Raw genomic sequence first — 20,215 nt, forward strand, 5'->3', positions numbered from 1 at the left:
TGAATATCAAGTGACTTAGAACATTTAATCGAAGTAGCTGTCTACGCAAGTAGCGGGTCGAGGGGAGCGGAGCGCGGGGACTGCGGCCAACGACCGCGCACCGGGGGCATTGACCTCACCGGCGGGCGGGGGCCAGTGCGCGAACAAACCTCGGCGCAGACGCACGCTCGACCGTTCCATATTTTGTAACGATTTTTATTACGTACTATTATATCGCTCTTACCGAAACCGAATTTTATTGCTGCGCATCGAGAAGCCAACTTGCTCCCGAACATTGGTCCTTCGACGAAAAAGAAATCAGCTGGCCGTGGATTGAAGTCGACTACAACTTCTGAGCTACGTGTCCGGACTTTGACCCCGTGGGAATTTTTTCATTCGAGAAGCGCGCCACGCCTATTCAATTGAAGAAGGAATTGAGACCGAAGACTGGATTCAGGATAAGGGCTGACATTCGTGAGATCGTTTCAATCATTATTCCTTTCTTTTCTATAATCCCAATTTTTTTTTTCCGCTTTCAAAATACTTAAATTTGTGCAACTATTTGAATTTATTAGCAGACTTTAATGTAATTATTTTATGCTTTGCATTATCGCGCTATAATCTTCGTTAGTATTTTTATCATAGTATTGCATAAGCTTCGACCCGTTCGACCGGTTATAAACCGTTACGTGCGCTCCGCGCGCGTTGTGCTTACTCATACTTTTGTTCGATATTAATTCATTTCAAACTCTCCGTGCCTTTGCTGCTTTCTCTTATTACTTTTTTCATTCTTAATTTTTTTGCACTTGCCTTTAATAATGGCTGAAAAGCTTATTAAGAAGCGAAGCTCAATGAAAGCAAAGTTAACAAATTTTAATAATTATTTAGACAATCTTTCAAAAACCAACTCTTTATCCAAATTACAGCGTATAGAGCTTGAAGGCCGGTATAGTAAATTTGATGCCTTATACGAAGTTTTCGATGAATTACAGACTGAGATCGAGCTATTATCGGACGAGACGGACGAGGCATACTCGGCGCGAACCCAGTTCGAGGAGCTGTACCATTCCCTGGCTGCGCGGGCGCGAGGCATGCTGGCGGACGCTGCCACCGCGGAGGGCATTCGCGAGTCAGCTGGGTTTGTAACGGGCTCCGAGGATTCTGTATCGGGTAGGCATAACAACAATTTTATTCGTTTACCAAAAATAGATTTGCCTCACTTTGACGGTGGTTATCAATCTTGGCTCGAATTTAGAGATACATTTTTGTCACTAATTCACGATAATGATGGAATAGATACAATAAATAAATTTCATTACTTACGGGCTAGTCTAAAGGGTTCAGCAGCAGAAATAATAAAAAATATAATTTTTAAAAAAGATAATTATAACATTGCGTGGGATTTATTGTGTGAGAGATTCAACAACAATCGTTTATTAATAAATTTTCATGTTCAGGCATTATTTAATGTCGAACGACTTCAAAAAGAGTCCAGTATTTTACTACGTCGTTTAATTGACATTACAAATAAAAATCTTAGAGCATTAAAAATGATGAACGAGCCCACTGAACATTGGGATACTCTCATTATCCATATGATGTCTACTAAGTTGGACCCCATAACATTAAGAAATTGGGAGGAAAATCGCAACACACTTAATTCATCACCTACTCTTGCTCAATTTTGTACATTTGTAAGTAATAAAGCGGATCTTTTGGAAACTTTAGAGGAACAAAACAAAAATAATAAACAAGAAAATAATTACAAATCTAAAATTTTTTTAATAACGAATAAAGTAAATAATCAAACAAACAATAATTATCAATCAAATCAAATTCCATCTAAATGTCCCTTATGTAGTAAAGCACACTTATTATATTTATGTGAAACGTTTAAAAGTCTATCTATAGAATCACGTATTAAAAAGGTACAAGAGCTTAATCTTTGTAAAAATTGTTTGCGGCCCGGACATTTTGAAAAATATTGCAAGTTGGCTCATTGCAAGTATTGTAAACATAAGCATAATACGCTATTACATTTAGATCAATCTCAAACTTCATTCGTAAATCCAATGCCGGGCCCATCTGAGAATATAACCCTTTCAACGAGTGCTTCAACAAGTGTAAAACAGCCTACTACGCGGTCTATTGTTTTACTGTCCACAGCTATGGTAAGAGTGGTGAGCTCCGACGGTGAGAAGCACGAAGCGCGCATGCTACTCGACAATGGTAGTACAGCAAATTTTATAACCGAGCGTCTATGCGATAAGCTGAGGTTGTCCAGGCGTAGTACGAGTTCCATGGTTACAGGTATCAACAATTTAATTAGTAATAGTACACAGTCTTGTTACCTCAATTTTGAGTCGATTAACGGGAGCTATTGTAATCGAATAAATTGCCTAATATTACCTGTAATTACTAAAAATTTACCACCTACATCTATAAATTCTATGCATATACCTATTCCCTCTGGCGTCCAATTAGCCGACCCTACTTTCAATATCCCGTCTGCTATAGACATTTTGGTGGGGGCAGAAATTTTCTGGGAGGTGGTAGGGAGCAATCATATAGATTTAGGTAGGAAACAGCCTATTTTGTGTGAAAGTAAGCTTGGCTGGATAGTATCTGGTTCTTTATCTGTAAGACCACGTTCGGCCCATTCACACTTTTCTAATTTTAGTTCCATGCGAGCAAATCCCGATTTAACAAAATTCTGGGAACTTGATTCAGTCTCTTCTAAACATACACTATCGGCCGAGGAACGTGCTTGTGAGGAGAGTTTCAAATCTCACACGTTTCGTGACAATGACGGTCGGTTTGTTGTTACCATGCCACTAAAAGCGAATCCCGATAAATTAGGCGATTCATTTGTAATGGCAAAACGTCGTTTCTTAACTCTAGAAAGACGATTTCAAAGAGACCCACTTTTTAAATCTATGTATATAGACTTCATGCGCGAATATGAATGTTTAGGTCATATGACACGCGATACGGGTACCTCTAATTTAGGTGAATATAATTATTTTTTACCCCATCACGGAGTTATGCGCGAGTCTAGTTCAACGACAAAGCTACGCACGGTGTTCGATGCGTCAGCTAAAACTACCTCTGGTGTGTCACTAAACGACATCATGATGGTAGGTCCCACTGTCCAAGATGATCTCCTGTCTATTTTATTACGTTTCCGTCAACATAGGTACGTAGTCTCGGGAGACATTGAAAAAATGTATAGAGCGATTGCGATAACTCTCGAGCAACGTTCTTTACAACGCGTCATTTTTCGGGCGGATCCATCAAAGCCTCTAAAAACGTATACTCTAAATACGGTTACGTACGGCACTGCATCCGCACCTTATTTAGCTACTAAATGTCTTGTAAGTTTGGCAGACTCGGCTCAAAGTATCGAAGCTAAAAATGCAATACGTCGTGACTTTTATGTTGACGATTTCCTTTCTGGTTCCAATTCGATCGCTGGTGCGGTACAAATGACTAAGGAAGTCATATCTATATTGTCGTCTGCAAAATTCAACTTAAAAAAATTTCAATCTAATAATTTAGAACTTTTAAAACAAATTGCGCCTGATAATGAAACTTCAAACAATCATTTAAATCTTTGTAATTATAAAAATAATATTTCATCAAAAACATTGGGCATTTACTGGTTATGTGACTCTGATATACTTTCATTTTCTATTAATATTGAACCATTAGAAAAAATTACAAAACGTCATATTCTTTCAGTTATCAGTCAAATTTTCGACCCTTTAGGATTAGTCACGCCATGTATTATTGAAGCAAAATTAATTATGCAAAAACTATGGATTGCAAGGTGTGAATGGGACGATGTAGTTTCTACAGAAATTAAAGAGCTATGGTTAGCCTTTTCAAGCACATTGCCTTCTTTAAATAGCTTAAAAATACCACGTTGGATTTTAGGCCAAGACTCCATCGTACACGAAATCCATACCTTCACCGACGCATCAGAAAAGGCGTACGGTGCTTGCATTTACGTACGCTCTACCGATAGCAGTGGTAATATTACGGTACGCTTGCTTATCTCCAAAAGTCGTATAGCACCAATTAAGCCCACCACCGTTCCGCGACTAGAACTCTGCGGGGCGCTTTTAGGAGCAAGACTGTGTACTAAGGTAAAGGAGTCTCTCACTTTACCTATACAATCATGTCACTTTTGGTGTGATTCCACGATTGTCCTTGGTTGGCTAAGTACATCTGTTAGTCAGCTCAAGAAGTTTGTGCGCAATCGTGTGAACGAAATACAGGAGACTACTGCAGGTAACACATGGAACTACGTACCGTCTAAAGACAACCCGGCGGATCTCGTTTCTCGAGGCCTGAAGGCTGATCAGATCAGCGTTTCTAAATTATGGTGGACAGGTCCCACATTCTTATTATCCGATCAAACCCATTGGCCTGTTTTACCCAACGCCTCATTGCAACAGGATCTACCAGAAATAGTTTCAAGCTTTTCCATAATTAATTCAAATGATTTTGCATCCGATCCTACTAATTTAAAAATTCAAAATAATTACATAATCATTAAAAACTTAATTCATAAGTATTCAAATTTTAATTATTTACAAAGAATTGTTGCTTACATACAAAGATTTATATACAATTTAAAAAACATAACTAATAAAATCACGGGTTTTCTTTCCTACAAAGAACTTCAAAATTCTTTAAATTTAATTTTACATGTAGCACAAAGGGAAATGTTTCTGAAGAATATTTTATTTTAAAAGCTGGGAAAGCTCTATCGCGTAAAAATAAATTAATTTCATTAAGCCCTTTTTTAGATTCCAATAATCTTATACGTGTAGGCGGGAGGCTTAATAACTCACATTACGACTTCAATACGAAGCATCCGATAATATTATGTAGCAAACATCCTTTGACAAAAACTCTCTTTAGATGTCAACATGAGAAACTTTTACACGCTGGACCTCAATCACTTCTAGCGTCTATTAAACAAAATTATTGGCCTCTTGGAGGTAGGAATTTATCTAAAAACACAGTCAATAAATGTATTCAATGTTTCAGGCAAAAGGCCAATAGTATACAGCCTATAATGGGTCAATTACCGGCGTGTAGAAGTGCACTCGAATTTCCATTTTTAAATTGTAGCGTCGATTATGCAGGGCCAATATTGATAGCCGACCGTAAAGGTCGAGGATGCAAACTCATTAAGAGCTACTTATGTATTTTTGTCTGTTTGTCAATTAAAGCCGTGCATCTGGAGCTCGTTACAGACCTGAGTAAAGAGGCTTATATGGCCGCACTTAATCGATTCGTGGCTCGTCGTGGAAAGCCACGATCTATCTTGTCCGATAACGGCACTAATTTTATTGGGGCCTCTAACGAGCTGTACAAACTTTTACAGGAGTCAAACATCGTGTCTGAAATTTCTCAGGAAGGCATCGAATTCTCCTTTACGCCGGCCTACTCTCCACATTTTAACGGTATTGCAGAGGCTGCTGTCCGATCGGCAAAACATCATTTAAAGAGGTTGCTCAAATTAACAAATTTAACATACGAGGAAATGGCAACGCTACTAACTCAAATAGAAAGCATTTTAAATTCTCGTCCTTTGACACCTCTATCCAACGATCCCTCCGATCTTACCGCCCTTACTCCTTCCCATTTTCTGATTGGATGACCGCTTTTGTCAGTTCCACATCCGCATGTCTCTGACAAATCCATCACATGTCTGGAGCGCTACAAGCGGGTGGAGCTGTTGAAGCAACATTTTTGGTCACGCTTTAACCAAGAATATGTTTCGCTGCTTCAACAGAAGACAAAATGGGCTGCAGCGTCTGGTGATCTGCAGCAGGGCTCGCTAGTCCTAGTGAAGGACAAGGCCCTGCCACCACTGCTTTGGCTACTGGGGCGCGTGGAGAACATCTACCCGGGCAGCGACGGTGTCGTGCGTGTCGCAGACATCAAGACGCGAAAGGGGACACTGCGGCGCGCCTTCAACAACATCTGTCCTCTTCCTATTGAAGCATGCACTTCAACCCGGGCAGTTTGTCTACGCAAGTAGCGGGTCGAGGGGAGCGGAGCGCGGGGACTGCGGCCAACGACCGCGCACCGGGGGCATTGACCTCACCGGCGGGCGGGGGCCAGTGCGCGAACAAACCTCGGCGCAGACGCACGCTCGACCGTTTCATATTTTGTAACGATTTTTATTACGAACATTATATCACTCTTACCGAAACCGAATTTTATTGCTGCGCATCGTTAAGCCAACTTGCTCCCGAACAGTAGCTTTTAATCAAAAGTTACAGGTAGACATTAATTATCTGTTAATAGTTCGCGCCAAACTGCTAGGCCGGTCTGAATATAGAAACGAGTCTCGTCGAATAGCAAATTGTAGATATTGGCGGGACGAAGACAGCGCGGGATCCCTCCCGGCACACGTCCGCTGCCCGCTCTCGCCCACGGGTACATAGCTGCGTTAGTATGCCCGTACGTTGCTACGGAATATGTATATGCTTGTAGTTGTGCTTAACAACTTCAGAGCGGACTAATTGTTTGGCGCGGACTATACTAAATAAAGTTATATTATTGGCCTAAATATGGTACAGGTACAATTATCCATGCTAAAATTATTTTGTACTTACGTGCTCCCGTCGATTCGAATCTGCTTGCAGTATTCACTGTGTCACCGAAAAGGCAATATCTGGGCATCTTCAATCCGACAACCCCGGCACATACTGGACCTTTGGAATAAAGAATGCATTTTACATTATTACATTAAGCTTAAATCGAACACAGACAAAAAGTTTGGTCGCACACAATCTCGTAAGTGGTAATAGAGTACACTTTTAGCAGTATTATTCTATTTAGTATTAAACTAAATGATATGCGAACATAACATAAAGTTTTTATGTGTTATAATGTTTAAATCAGGCAAAAAAGGCTAGTGGGAACATAATTTTCAACGAGTCAACCTATGAGTTACAAAATTGTACGGTTTAAGGAGGCCCGTACCCGGCAGTGGGACAGTAATGGGTCGTTGATGATGATGATGAAGATAGTTCTCGTACCCGAATGTATCCCGACGCGCAGCAGCAGGCGGTGGTCGGGGCGGTGCCGCACGCGGAAGGCGCGCGTGGCGGCCAGCAGCGCCAGCGCCATCGACGCCACCTCGCCCGCGTGCAGGATGCCGTTCCGCAGCGGCAGGCCCGACACCTGACCAATTTACCAATAGTTAGTTCCTCTCGCCAAGCTCCACCCTTCGGCGGTATCACTATCGTTATCATCCTAAAATAGACTTGATTGCGTTAGACCTCTATGAGTTCTATTGTGTATGTATTTTAAATACACAATAAATGTACACATAGTTAATATTATAAGGTACTTTAAACAATATAAATAAAATAATATGTATGTATGCACACACGCTAAAACGTTTCGTGTAGTATATACGATACAGATAAGACTCCGTTCAGAAATGTTTCCTACACACAGACGGTCAAAACCATAACTATGTGAAAGAGCCGAAAGAGGTAGAAAAAGGAAAATACTAGATCAGGCTATAATGAAGCAAATAATAGTACACTTAATTTTTTAACCAATTATAACCACGTCAAAAGTAGCTTAATCTAACTGTAGTTGTAATGAAAGATAACGTAAACATAACATTAATTAACATAAAAAAAATACTCACCACCATGTACGCATCGCCAATAGTTTCCACTTTGTAGACGTCAAAGTTCTCCAAAATGGAATCAAAGCATGTGTAAAGATCGTTGAGAAAATCCACCACCTGTAGGAAAACACATGTTTTATTAGATTTTTCTTTTGTATGCGTATGCATACTTACTGCCGTATGTAGAATGTATATTTTCTTATTAATTAATCACAGCTATGTAAGGATATCTGGACCAACTTAGCATTGAACAGGTTCTGTAAGTTGCTACTCTCATTACTAAGTTTAGTTGTCCACGAATGAGTATCTTATTTTTGGCGAAATAAAACAGAATTGTCATCAGATCTTTAATCGCTATCGTATTACAGACAAAATAGCTAACTTTGGCTTTTATTACGACTACCACCTTTGATTGTCCGGCAAGCTGACGGCTGACCTTATGTTTGGCTATACTACCCAAAATAAAATAATACAGCAGCATTTACACTGTTGTTATACCTTATAAAATATACCTAATACTATAATTATAACTGGGGTGCCGCAATCGGGCAACAGAGTATTTTATACTTTGAATCTTTCGTAAACCTATTGAATGTCAGTAAATAAATAAGTTAATACCTGCAGTGGTGTGCTCTCAGCGGACATCGCGGTGAAGCCGACAATGTCGCTGAAGTATATCGTGACGGAGTCGTAGCTCTCGGGCATGACGCGGCGGCCGCGCTTCAGCTGCTCCGCCACCGGCACCGGCAGCATCTCCTCTAGCAGTGCCTCTAATAATGAGCATTATAATATTAAAATACAATATTGATTACGTACGTAGGTATAGTCCGCGCTAAACTGCTAGTCCGCTCTGAAGTTGTTGCGAGCAGGCGTAGTCATACAATTTGCTATGGCGACGCGATTCATTTCTATATTGAGAGCGGACTCACAGTTTTACGCGGACTTATAATATTTCAACAAAATGTAGATTTGTAGAAGTTATCCTATTTACTTTTATTTTTTATTATAGTATATATTGCAAATTATATATTATTATAATGCTACTAATATTTCTATATATATATTAATATTTCTATATTTTAATATAATGCTATATAATATTTCAATATAAATAAAATCTTGTTTATTAGATTTTTTTTACGTTTATTTTATTCATATTAGCTGCCTCAATAAGCCCTTATTTGTCGTTATTTGTTATCGACATCACGTGGTTATTTTAATTGGGTTTCAAAGAACCCGTTTAATAAATAGGTAGGGTCTCACACGAGTCAAATATTGAAAGGAAGGAATGTAATCGCTTATCGGATCTTAGAACTCGTTAAGGTTTATTAGTATTCAACCATCGTGACTATAGCGCAGATTTATCTATATTCGTAATCAATCAATAATTGTTTAAGCGTCAAGCAAGCATCAAGCATAGTATTTAAAACGTGGTCAAGATCTTAATATGTTCTGCTAATAGTGAAATGCATGTCTTATTGTTTTAAATAACAATTTGAAAAAAATATTTCTATAAGTAGGTGATTTTTATCATTAGTCCATTCTAGAAAGTTTATATAAAAAATATATTTATTTTTTAATTCTTGTATTAATGAGCCCTCCTTTCTTTTTACAATGTTCTTTATATCTGACATACTTATTATTAAGCGCGTTATCTTCTTACATCAGAAAATGTTCCAAAAGGTCCCAATTATATTTAACACCGCGGCTTTCATGCGATTTAAGTGCCAGGAAGGTGATCTGTGTATATCTTATTGAATGGTGAGACTGAGTATTTTAAAATGATACTTATCAGCTGCACGCAGTCTATATAAATTGTATTAAGTGCGTTACCGTGGTACATAAATTGTATTAAGTGAACCTACCGGTTTTCTTTTTCTCCTCTTGCAACTGGTCCGTTCGCTCGTCGACTAACGCTTCCAAATTGTTCGCATATTTCTCCATCATTGCGATCATATTGTCAAAAATGTTCGGTTTCCTGGAATTTAAAAAATAGGGCATGGCAAACACTTATCGTTAAAAACGTACATTATTTGGCCGTCGTTCAAAAACATTGAGCCGCCTGACATTATCTATCATCGTAATTAATGAAACTCAACTTTTTTGCGCCGGACGCAGTTGTGACGTAATTACTTGTACGTACGTTGTACCACATGTTAACGTCTACTTTGAATGATGGCCATATTTCTCATACTTAATTATGGATTGGATTTTTTATTTCGAGCAATTTATCATCTACTAAACTTGTAGGTACCTATCCTTCTATTACAGTAGTTAATCTAAACAGAGCCTTTAGAATTTTTTGCTATAATATTGCTACTAGTTTAAGAATAGAGAAGGCATAGTGTGATAATTATATGGGTTATATCATTATCAAACGGTTAGCATTTTTCTTAAATTCTTACAAATTACTTTTTTTCAATATATAATTAGGATTTCTTAAATGTAGAAAGTATCGATAGAAGCAGGAAAATGTTCTGCTTCTAGCGATACTTTTTACAAAATTGCACATAAAAAAAGTCTATAGGTATGGTTGCTAGGAGTTATTTCAAGCAAAATATAGGGATAGTGTAATAGAAGGTGGTAGAAACCTTTGTGGTTCAACTCTGGTGGCACCACCGCCACACATATTTCTTATAACAGCAGTGTTAAGCGCTGCTGTGTTCTGGTTTGAAGGGAGACATATTTTCCGAGGCGTTCCAGCCTAGTCCTCAGGAGTAGCGGCGCATCTGTGGCCGACTTCAGGTAAGAATATCTAATCCTATCTGGGGTTGATTACAGATGTCCATGGGCGCCAGTAGCCATTTACCATCAGGTGGACTGCATGCTTGTCTGGTACTCTTATACTATATAAAAAACTAGCTGATCCGAAAAAATTGAACCCCCCAAAATTTCATATAAAATATAGCCTATGTTACTCGTGGATAATGTAGCTTTCGAATGTTGAAAGAATTTTTAAAATCGGTCTAGTAGTTTTTGAGCCTATTCATTACAACCAAACAAACAAACAAAGTTTTACTGTTTATAATATTATTATATTATATTATATATTACTAGCTGATCCGACTAGTTGCGATATAAATAAAAAAATGTTAAGGATGCACAACCCTTATCACTTAGGGGTATGAAAAATAGATAGTAGCCGATTCTCAGACCTACTGAATATGCATAGAAATTTGGTGAAAATCGGTAAATCCGTTTCGGAGGAGTACGGTAACTAAAATTAAAAAAACCTTTTCGCACGGACTAAATTGTGAACCTAAACCATTCTCAAGTCCCCGTGAACACACACAACAAATTTCATGAAAATCAGTCCAGTCGTTTAGGAGGAGTTCAGTGACATACACACGCACATAAGAAATATATATATAAAGATATAGTGTAGAAAAGCTCAGCCACTCACATGCCCTTCCGTAGCGGGCGCAGTCGCGCGCGCACCTGCTTGAAGTCGGGGCGCGCGGCCGCGTCCTCCGCCCAGCACTCCGCGCAGCACTCGCGCACGCACTCCGCGCGCCCCGACAGCGCCTCCACCGGCGGCCTGCCACAACACCACGTTGTCAGGGTTAAAGATCATTTATTCTCAAAAGAATTGGTTACAATTCACTTAAATGAGAACTTAAGGTCTGACGCGCAAAGGGTCCCGGGTTCAATCCCCGGCCAGACAGATATGTAAATGATGAATTTAGATTTCTGTTTCTGGGTCTGGGTGTTCGTGTATTTGTCTATGTGTGTGTCCATGGCACCCACGAAACAGGGAATCCTAGTGTGGGGCTGTGAGTGTAGAAAGCGTTTATTTATTTATTTAAGATAAATTACATTCATAAGTAATGAGCATGAGGGTAGACTGCAAAAATTATGTGGATTTTACTTATAAACAACACTGCGACGGCGGTATAGATGGAATCTGTTACCAAAAGGTAACGTAGCGATAGTGCCGGCTGGATGCGACTTCATGTTAATGTTAGAAAGGTGAGCGTAGTCGTTTATTTTTGTTTGTTTTATTTTACTTTTATATTAATATTAATGCATTTTTATTTGTTATTTGTACAGAAGTGTTATTAAATGTTATGTTATGTTTATTTTAATTTATCATTATGGTTGTTAGGGTTATTATTATTTATTTTCAATTTATAGTGGGATTCTTTTTGCTAGCTGAACACATCATCCCGTAACAACAGACTATAAAGCAATATATTCATCCCATAACATAGGTTGTTAGGGTTATTCACGGTCGTGCGTTCGAATATGGCCTTGACGCGCGAGTACGAAATTCATGACATTGGCTATCAATCCCTGTATTTAATTAAAAGGATGCATGTAGGTATTAGTATCAATCAATATGACACTTAACGTAACATAACGTATCGCTTTATTGGAAGAGGCGACTGTTAAGTTTGAAGGTGGTAGAACCCTCTGTAGTTCGACTTCAGTCGCATAACCGCCACACTTATTTCTATCTACTAACAGCAGTGTTAAGAGTTGTTGCAATACAGCTTAGTTCTCAGAAGTAGGTAGGCATTTTTGGGCGACATCAGGTAAGTATCTAATCTTATCTGGACTTGGCAGAGGGCAGTAGCTACTTCCCATTAGTTAGACTGCATGCTTGTTTCCTACCCTAATATTATAAAAAATGTGTCAAAAGAAGACATTCATATCGCTTTTTATTTGTCGGTTGTATCTTATTCTATTTACTTTTCCCCAAAAAAAGTGCCGACTTATGAAAGTTACGACAAGTATTACCAAGTGCGTGAGTCCGACACATACCTACCTGTAGGGCGCGGGGTCTGGCGCGGCGAGGCGGCGCAGCAGCGCGGGCGGCGGCGGGGCGTCCGCGCCGAAGGGGCCGCGGCGCGTGTGCAGCTCGTACAGCAGCAGCGCGAACGCGTACACGTCCGCCGCGGCCGAGCCGCCGCCGCGCGCGCCGCCGCACTCCGCGCCCCAGCCCGCCGCGCGCAGCAGCTCCGGGGCGAGGTACACCAGGCCTGTTACATTACAATTGTATCGTAAAGGAGTTACTTAAAGTTATTTGTCTTAGTCGCAGCTCCGGGATAAGTACAATAGGCCTGTGACAATACAATTGTGTCATAAGGAAAATGTACTTATTTATCTGAGCCGTCCAAGTTAGTCCACAGGAAATTAATTACACGATTCCACATGTAATGTAACATAAGTAGGTGTAATGTGCGGCACTGTGTAATTGTTTGCTACGTCTATAATAAATAAATAAAATTTGCACTACCAAATGCATGTAAAATCCATTTTAAAATAAAAACAGTGTGGTTTAACCTTAGAGGTAACACCGTCATACCACGAAGTAAAATAATAAAATCTTTATTTTGTGGTCATACCGCTATTTCTAACGTGAGTTATTACGTTTCGGTAGAAGTAAATAAAATGAAATTGGGGATCAGTCCCCGTAATTTGAATTAATTAACCAGTTTTTGAAAAATTCAGGCCACACGAAACCCTCCAAAAAATCTGTTCACTACTACGATGAACAATTGAGATTGACTAACTTGCTATAACAATCACTGACCACAATTGGACTCCCATAAAAGGGCCGACCTTTCTCGGTGTTGCTTTGCTTGACCTGATACATTATTTGCAATCCACCAAACCACATAATTATTACGAGTTTCAAGAAAATCAATTATATTCAAAAGGTGAATGTGTACCGGAGGATATCCGCCGGGCAAAATTAGTATTGGCCGGTTTAGATTTTTATAGATCCTTTTAAATTAAGTTAAATAAGTTTTTTTATTTATCGTTGTATATTAAACAATTTATTAATTTTTACAATACTAAAATAATTTAAATCTAAAACGGTTATATAAATAAATACCTACGTTTAGTCCTGTAAGAGTGTGGAAAGTGTTTGAAAAAGTTAATTTTATTAAAAAACTTCTGTGATTTTGTTTTATTTACACCACTAATAATGTTAAACATTATTTTTACTTACTTTCAACATGAGATCGGAGGGCATTTGGCTCAGAAGGTGGCATTTCGTCTCTTCTGAACTCTCTGAGTCCAAAATCAGCAAGTTTGACCACCCACCGCGCATCCACTAAACAATTTGATGGTCGCAATGCACCGTGGTATTGAAGGGGTGACTCGTGGATAAAAATCATTCCCTATTAACAAAAAAGCTAAATAAGTGAAATTAAAATAATTAAAAAAATTAAACTCTATAATTTGTAATAAGGACACTCGATACATAACGATTAGGTACTATTTTTTTATTCCCCACAACTTTTCCCAAGACATTATTTTTCCTAAGAGATTCTCATGCGATGCCGCTGGTGTTAATAAGGTAGTAAGATATAACAACCCTGAGCGGGAGATACAGGTTTGCTTTAAGGCTAAGTAGCAGCTATTCTTTGGTAGCGGAGAGACTAGCAAAGAACCCCTACCAAAACACACCACCAGAATTACCAAAGAGCCCCTAGTAGCTCCTATTAAACAATACAAGGAGGCGTCCCCTAGATTTTTGGGGGATGCTCCCTTTAGAAGCTCCTACATTTACCTATCATATATCGCTTTCTATAATACATACGTTTAAATAACTCAAAACGCAACAACAATTTCTTCAAAGTAAACATTCATCACAAACATGAAACTTAAAGCAGATTCTATGATTGATCTATAAATTTTCCACACGAAAAATAAGGGTCCTTAGATCCAATTCGTTTATTTTATGGCTATAGGTTTTTTGCTTCGTGTTCAAAATACCCTTATTTCGAATATAACATTGATGGTGATATCACTTACCCTTATAATATCCCCCACGAGAGACGCAATAAACATATTGTCCAGTTTGATGACCTCATTTTCCAGAATATCCTGGAATCGTAAAGACTTCGTCAAATAAAGTATAGAAAGTACCACACTACAAAATAAGTGGTTATTAACGAAAATCTGTCTGTATTTGGAGTTAAGTAAAGCCGACCCGCCTTGCAATTTTACGATTGGCCAGTCGTATGCTTAAGTGCAGTCATTTGTACCTTATCGTAATTGAACGACCTTAGGGCTGAAATACACACGTACGATACGATTTCGCATCGTCGCAGTGACGCAAGTGACGTCGCAGAGCGAGACTATGTCGTGCCGTGGAAATCAATGTGCATTGTAAAAGTCACGACACGTCTTCGCAATGTGGTACGACGCGCGGTGCTTACACTGATGTAAATCTGCGTATTTTTTTACAAAATGACCATCCATAATTTAGGATGGTAAGAAAAGGATGAACCCAGTATTTTAATGGTATCGTTCACGACACGACGTCGCAACGTGTTCCATTGCGACGCCCTATTCTACGTATGTACAAGTAGGTATATTTTTTGGCCTCATGGGTTTTTGCGTAATATTTTGTCCTTACTAAAGGAATACATGTTACTCTTAAGAATGTGGAAATCATAAATAAGGGTTACCTTAAGACTGCCTCGCGTGCAGTACTCGGATAGGGCGCATACATTTGGCGGCTCGATGCACGCTCCCACGAACCCATTCACGTTGTCATGTTGAAGATCACGCATCTGCATTTTAAATACTAATTTTAGTAATCATAGTTCATTAATGATTAGCGATTAATAGTAGAGGATTTCTGATAATATGCGAACCTTTCTAATAAATTCAGATAAATAAGGCAAAATTTTGTACACAGCTAAAATTAAACCGAACTATCACGAAGAATGTTTTCGCTTTATTCTTTTTTTATTAGATTTACGCCAAATATAGAGAACAATAAGTTTATATTGCGCTGTCGGCCACGGAAATTAAAGCTGTCGAGGTCCGAGGTGATATTCCTGCTCGAAGATGTCACATTCAAGGTATTTATAATAATAACCTATATGGTTCCTATTAGTGATCGAAGGCTATATGTTTATTATAAGGTATTTATAATAAACATATAGGTGCATTACATAGATATAATAGTCCAGTGCTGTTAAAGGTAATAATATCTTTAATTAAACTGACACAATATTCTTAAATTATTTGTGTAATCTAAGTAGGTACTTTAGTTATAAAACCTCGATGGCAAATTTTAATGTGTATGATCTGACTAGACTATGGACGAATTACATCAAGAGTTTATGGTTTCTTGAGTGCATCTTAATTTTCCGACAAAAATGAAATTAAGAAATTAAATTTTGAAACAGTAAGTACTGAAAACGGAATAATTAATCTAGGACGGTTACGTAATTAACAAACATAAATTGATTCCAAAAATATTCAACAGGTCCATATGAAGAAAATGATCAATAGTGAAGTCAAATTAAACTAAATTGAAAATTCCATTAGGTCTGCAAAGAAGTTGAAGTTAGGAAAGGTTGTTCTAGATTTCCGACGTGTATAAAATAGGTACCTACCTACCTACCTACCTAAATGCAAAATGTTTTAAGTAGGCATATTGTATTTCGCTTCCTCGCTTTTGTGATGAGTTTAATTTGGAGAAATTAAGAATTATATAAAAAATCTTGTATCGTATATTTTTTAAATAAAAAAAATGGTTATATTTTGATGTTGTTGGTGTACCTTAGTGACATTAATTTTAATAAAGTAAATCACAAATTAATAAACATCATATCAAAACGCGTGATTATGCGTTGGAAAAATTTAGATTAATAACATTTTTAGATCATAACATTTTAGATTAAAGTTGATTACATAACACCGATATCGTTTGGCCGTTAGGGATGTCGTAAATTGTATTTGATATTAAGTAGTTATACACAAGTATCACTAAAATTAATGTGTGCAAATTGAAAAAGCTCAAAATTAAGCTTGTCTGATATTTAAGCGCTGCTCTGAATATAATTTATACTTTGGAAGAAAAACTGTTCGATAATGCTTGATGCTACAAACTTTACGCGACAGCAAAACTTTAGTAGCAACAAAAATAAGGCTTCGAACTTCCAAGCCTTGAGGAAACGTGCTCCATTGAGAGAGTTAGGGTGCAGTTTCAATAACATAATCAATATAGAATAAGATGAATATCTACCTACATAAAAAAATTACTCAGTCATTATTAATGACATGGTTGAATGTGCCTGATTAATTGTTATTATTGAAAATAGGTACCTAAACGATTAATTAGTATGTTTAAGTTTAATGAAATCAATAAACAAAATGGGTACATACCTATCGGTACCTATAAGTTCTGTTGTAGTAGAAGTACAATATACACGATAAGGGCTCTAAAACTGTGGCCATGGATTTTTTTAAAGTTCCTCGTTCATTTATATATGCAATGCAAAGCAATTTCGTCTGTATTGCTGTCGGTGGTCTACACATTTAGTCTTTATGAAACGCGAGTATTTTCGTAAAAATATATAGCTGTAATATATCTTTTAGTCACAATCCAGTCGGTTAGTCAAAACTGGCAGGTTAATACGGACATTAGTCACATGTTTACCCACTGTACCTCAACTTATATGTTGGATACCACCCACCGCATTAGGAGAAGCCGAACGAATGACTATGATTTATCTCCGTTACCATGTCTCAACGTAGCGGTAGTTTAGGAGAAAATTTTCTGTTTCTCGCTTCAGTGAACCTTTGATAAAGGTATTGTTGCTCTAAGCTCCCCTTTCTGGATGAGCTTAGGGACGGATTCGTGATATTTTTTCAGGCTCCCATTAGGGGAGGTTTGTGGCCACTCATGTAAAGATTTGTTCCTGCGATCTCGATAGGGTTTTATTTGTCGCTATACATTTCCTTTGTTATGGGGCTACAAAGTAATTCTTAAATAGTGTATAGGTAAAACATATTTTTTAAGAACGGAAGTAGCAAATGTAGGCATGTATTAGTATGTCGTATACTATTAGTATAACGTACCTATGTAATTATAGCATTTTAGGTAGTTGTGGTATGTTTACTTTCGTAGCTCAGTTAGCTTAACAAATTTAGGAAATAACACTTGCAGTCCACTTGATGCTAAGTGATCACTGCTGCCGGTATCTGACCAATTACATATAACAGGTTCTGCCTGAAGCTGATCACAGCTGCGTAGCCACTCTTAGTGTCTTACTCCTGAGGATTGTGATGGTCGCTCATATGTAAGTTAGACGGTATCTTAACCTTATACTGAAAATCAGAACTGCATGTCTGTAAAAGTGGATGTGGTGGTGGTAGTTTTCCTACCATTGAAAGAATGACAAATAACACTAAATAAGAATTAGAACTTACAATCTTAAGCTCCTTCTTGATTTCCCTGCTAATGTCGATGTGATGTCTGCGCACGCGCTTGACGGCCAGCAGCCTGCCGCGGTAGAAGGCCACCTCCGTGAAGATAGCGGAGTAGCGGAAGTCCAGGTCGGGGTTGGAGCTCAGCGACACCTGGCTGGAGCGGCCGCCGCCCGTGCTGCCCTTCTCCCCGATCGCGTTACTCGAGTTCGCGTTCACGATCACACTGCTATCTTGCTGGAAAAAATCAGCTCTGACCAATTTGCTTTGACTAATAAGATTATTTTATATTGGAGTAGCAGACGAGCATGCAGTCACCTCATGGTAATTGGCTACTGTCGCCCATGGTCATATGTAATCAACCCCAGATAAGATATTCCTACCTGAGGTCGGCTACAGATGCGCTGTTGCTCTTGAGGAAAAGTATGTCAGATGCGCCAGGCTATTAAGTATGTTATAATAAAAGTTTTAAATAGGATTATGATAAAAGTAATAGGTCCATACGTTGCCTCATTTCCCGATCTATTCCGAAAATATAATCATAGTTTCCGATACCTGGGGAATGGGGGTGGAACGTACATCAGCATATTCTAGCGTGAATAATTATAAGCAATAAATGTAGGCCAATCTGAAATCTGAGTGAGTTAAGTAAACATCTAACTTATGATAATAATGCGGTGTGATAATGCTTAACGTGCCTTTAAAGTGATGTCACGCTCATTATAAATCAATGCCACTAACACTAAGCAACATGCCACAAAATAAACATATAGCGGTATACATATGCATGCAAACAACATGTATAAGTTCCGTTTACCTACTCAGTTTGTTGGCGCGTTGCTCGTCATCGGGTAAGTGGAGGTCGCGGAAGTCTATCTTCCAGAGCAGAGAGTCCAGCTCTTGCTCGTAACGCCAGCCCCGGTATAAGGCTAGAGCGGCCAACGCCAGCAACGCCAGAGTACCGCCCGAAGCACCCAACGCCCATGCTCCCACGTGATCTGATTCAAAGGCATTTTGTTACTCGTTATCATAATAAGTTTGTAGTAGTAGGAATACAGTAGTAATGATAGCCTAAATATTTGAAACTTGGTCTTTCAATCGGAGTCAATCGTGTGAGAGTTTTAATAAACAAATTCTCAAGGGTGTGTGAAGACTTGGTTTAGGTAGCAACTTAAATTTATTTTTATCAATAAGCCTTAGTAGTAAATTTGGTCATTTTATCTAAATATCATTTGACAATTATTAAAAAAGCTTTTTTCTACATTTTCCTAGAGTTTGAATGTGCTGAATCGTCGGAACTTGATTAAAATCTGTTCCGGAAGTTTTCCTGTTAGGTAATGAATATAGGCACGTCCCCTATTTGGCTGTGTGGAATTAAGTTCTTTATGCTAGCTAGTATCAAGTTTACTAATAATTTTTATCATACGTATAGGTGTAATACTTTTCATCACTTCATCACAACACAACAATACATTTTTTTACGACACAAATAGCTATATTTAAAATGAATTGCAAAGGAAATTGGATCCATCTTTCTATTTGTAGAAAGCTTTTGCTACAACAAAACTGAAAAAGGTTTCTTTCATAATGCTGTCAATGGAAGAAACCTTATATCTTCAGCATTTAACGTTCACAATAAACGTCTCAATTCAATTCCAAAGCCCCAGCTTTAAGGGGATTCTTCAAAACAAGATGATATAAAGCGGGTTTGAACATGAGTCAAAGCACTAAATTGAAAATTAAATTGGTCAAATGTGAATTCACGCGCAGAAGATTCCGTATCCACAACTAAATATTATTTTTTAAGTATTTAATATAATAACAGTTACAGAAGTACACGTATTGTGAAATTAATTTAAATTTAATAAAGTACCCATACAAGAAACCGTTATTTTTGCGTTGTTCGGTAAAAGGCAGGTCCTTTATTAAATTTAATGGGTACTTTATTAAATTTAAAACTAGATATATATATTTGTTATTATAACAGCCTTAACAATGCAAACTCTGATTTTTCAAGTGTCTATCTATTAAGGCTCATAAGATAGAGTCCGGTGACAAATAGACAGCAAAGGCTTAGTAATAGTTTTTACCCTTTGGCTACGGAACCCTAAAAAGGCACCAAGCCATGCCTAGTAAATCCAGCCTTTATGTTTACAAGAAAAACACTACGCGCTATCGTCTTAGGCGTTCGAATAATATAATCATGTTCTTGCCATTCCCTTTTAGTATTTGCAGAAACAATTTACGGTCACTTATACCAGAAAGCTCTTGCCACAGAATGATATATTAGCCTTAATGGAACCTGTGTAGATTTACGTGAAAGTAACAATTGTATATACTTAAAGTACGATTTATGTCTACAGTCGTCTTTCAGCTTTACACTTA

At 38.1% G+C, this 20,215-nt stretch overlaps 2 protein-coding genes and 1 long non-coding RNA gene across 11 annotated transcripts in view; 2 read left to right on the forward strand and 1 right to left on the reverse strand.

Annotated features, from left to right (window-relative positions):
• LOC140753046 (guanylate cyclase 32E) overlaps window positions 1-20,215 on the reverse strand; it is a 71,591-nt gene that overhangs the window by 1,396 nt on the left and 49,980 nt on the right. For 2 of the 3 annotated variants that reach the window (XM_073087411.1, XM_073087413.1), the window contains 12 exons: window positions 18,652-18,828; window positions 17,834-18,063; window positions 15,076-15,180; window positions 14,417-14,488; window positions 13,608-13,779; window positions 12,417-12,630; window positions 11,052-11,186; window positions 9,514-9,626; window positions 8,267-8,418; window positions 7,667-7,765; window positions 7,044-7,188; window positions 6,618-6,716 (listed from right to left, as the gene is read on the reverse strand). In XM_073087411.1, the coding sequence (XP_072943512.1) occupies window positions 6,618-6,716; window positions 7,044-7,188; window positions 7,667-7,765; window positions 8,267-8,418; window positions 9,514-9,626; window positions 11,052-11,186; window positions 12,417-12,630; window positions 13,608-13,779; window positions 14,417-14,488; window positions 15,076-15,180; window positions 17,834-18,063; window positions 18,652-18,828 (1,713 nt within the window). Of the gene's footprint in view, window positions 1-6,617; window positions 6,717-7,043; window positions 7,189-7,666; window positions 7,766-8,266; window positions 8,419-9,513; window positions 9,627-11,051; window positions 11,187-12,416; window positions 12,631-13,607; window positions 13,780-14,416; window positions 14,489-15,075; window positions 15,181-17,833; window positions 18,064-18,647; window positions 18,829-20,215 lie in introns of all 3 variants that reach the window. The other variant, XM_073087412.1, reaches the window with a different exon arrangement.
• On the forward strand, window positions 51-6,177 carry LOC140753400 (uncharacterized). Of its 7 annotated transcripts, XR_012103561.1 has the most exons (4): window positions 51-1,149; window positions 2,146-2,208; window positions 5,378-5,456; window positions 5,789-5,838. XR_012103561.1 is itself a non-coding variant. In XM_073087967.1 (3 exons), the coding sequence occupies exons 1-3, from the start codon at window positions 798-800 to the stop codon at window positions 5,835-5,837; spliced, it is 3,399 nt and encodes a 1,132-aa protein (XP_072944068.1). In that variant the 5' UTR covers window positions 51-797; the 3' UTR covers window positions 5,838-5,980. The 7 variants fall into 7 exon arrangements, 5 of the variants coding, with proteins under 5 accessions (XP_072944068.1, XP_072944069.1, XP_072944071.1 ...); XM_073087967.1 differs by having other exon boundaries at window positions 51-4,022; window positions 5,378-5,502; window positions 5,789-5,980; XM_073087968.1 differs by having other exon boundaries at window positions 51-4,022; window positions 5,789-5,957.
• On the forward strand, window positions 11,152-12,557 carry LOC140753047 (uncharacterized). The gene is made up of 3 exons (XR_012103533.1): window positions 11,152-11,269; window positions 11,456-11,617; window positions 12,423-12,557. It is a non-coding gene; the product is annotated as an uncharacterized LOC140753047 (long non-coding RNA).

Source organism: Epargyreus clarus, unplaced genomic scaffold (genome assembly GCF_041222505.1).
Source record: "Epargyreus clarus isolate Ecla_fem2 unplaced genomic scaffold, WU_Ecla_fem_2.2 ptg000026l, whole genome shotgun sequence".
NCBI lineage: Eukaryota > Metazoa > Arthropoda > Insecta > Lepidoptera > Hesperiidae > Epargyreus > Epargyreus clarus.

Excerpts from the sequence above, each read along its gene's own strand:
- LOC140753400 (XM_073087966.1), top strand. The coding sequence starts at position 798 with ATGGCTGAAAAGCTTATTAAGAAGCGAAGCTCAATGAAAGCAAAGTTA. Across the intron at positions 4,023-5,788 it reads ATAGCAGTGGTAATATTACG|AAGACAAAATGGGCTGCAGC; the intron begins GTACGCTTGCTT and ends CTGCTTCAACAG.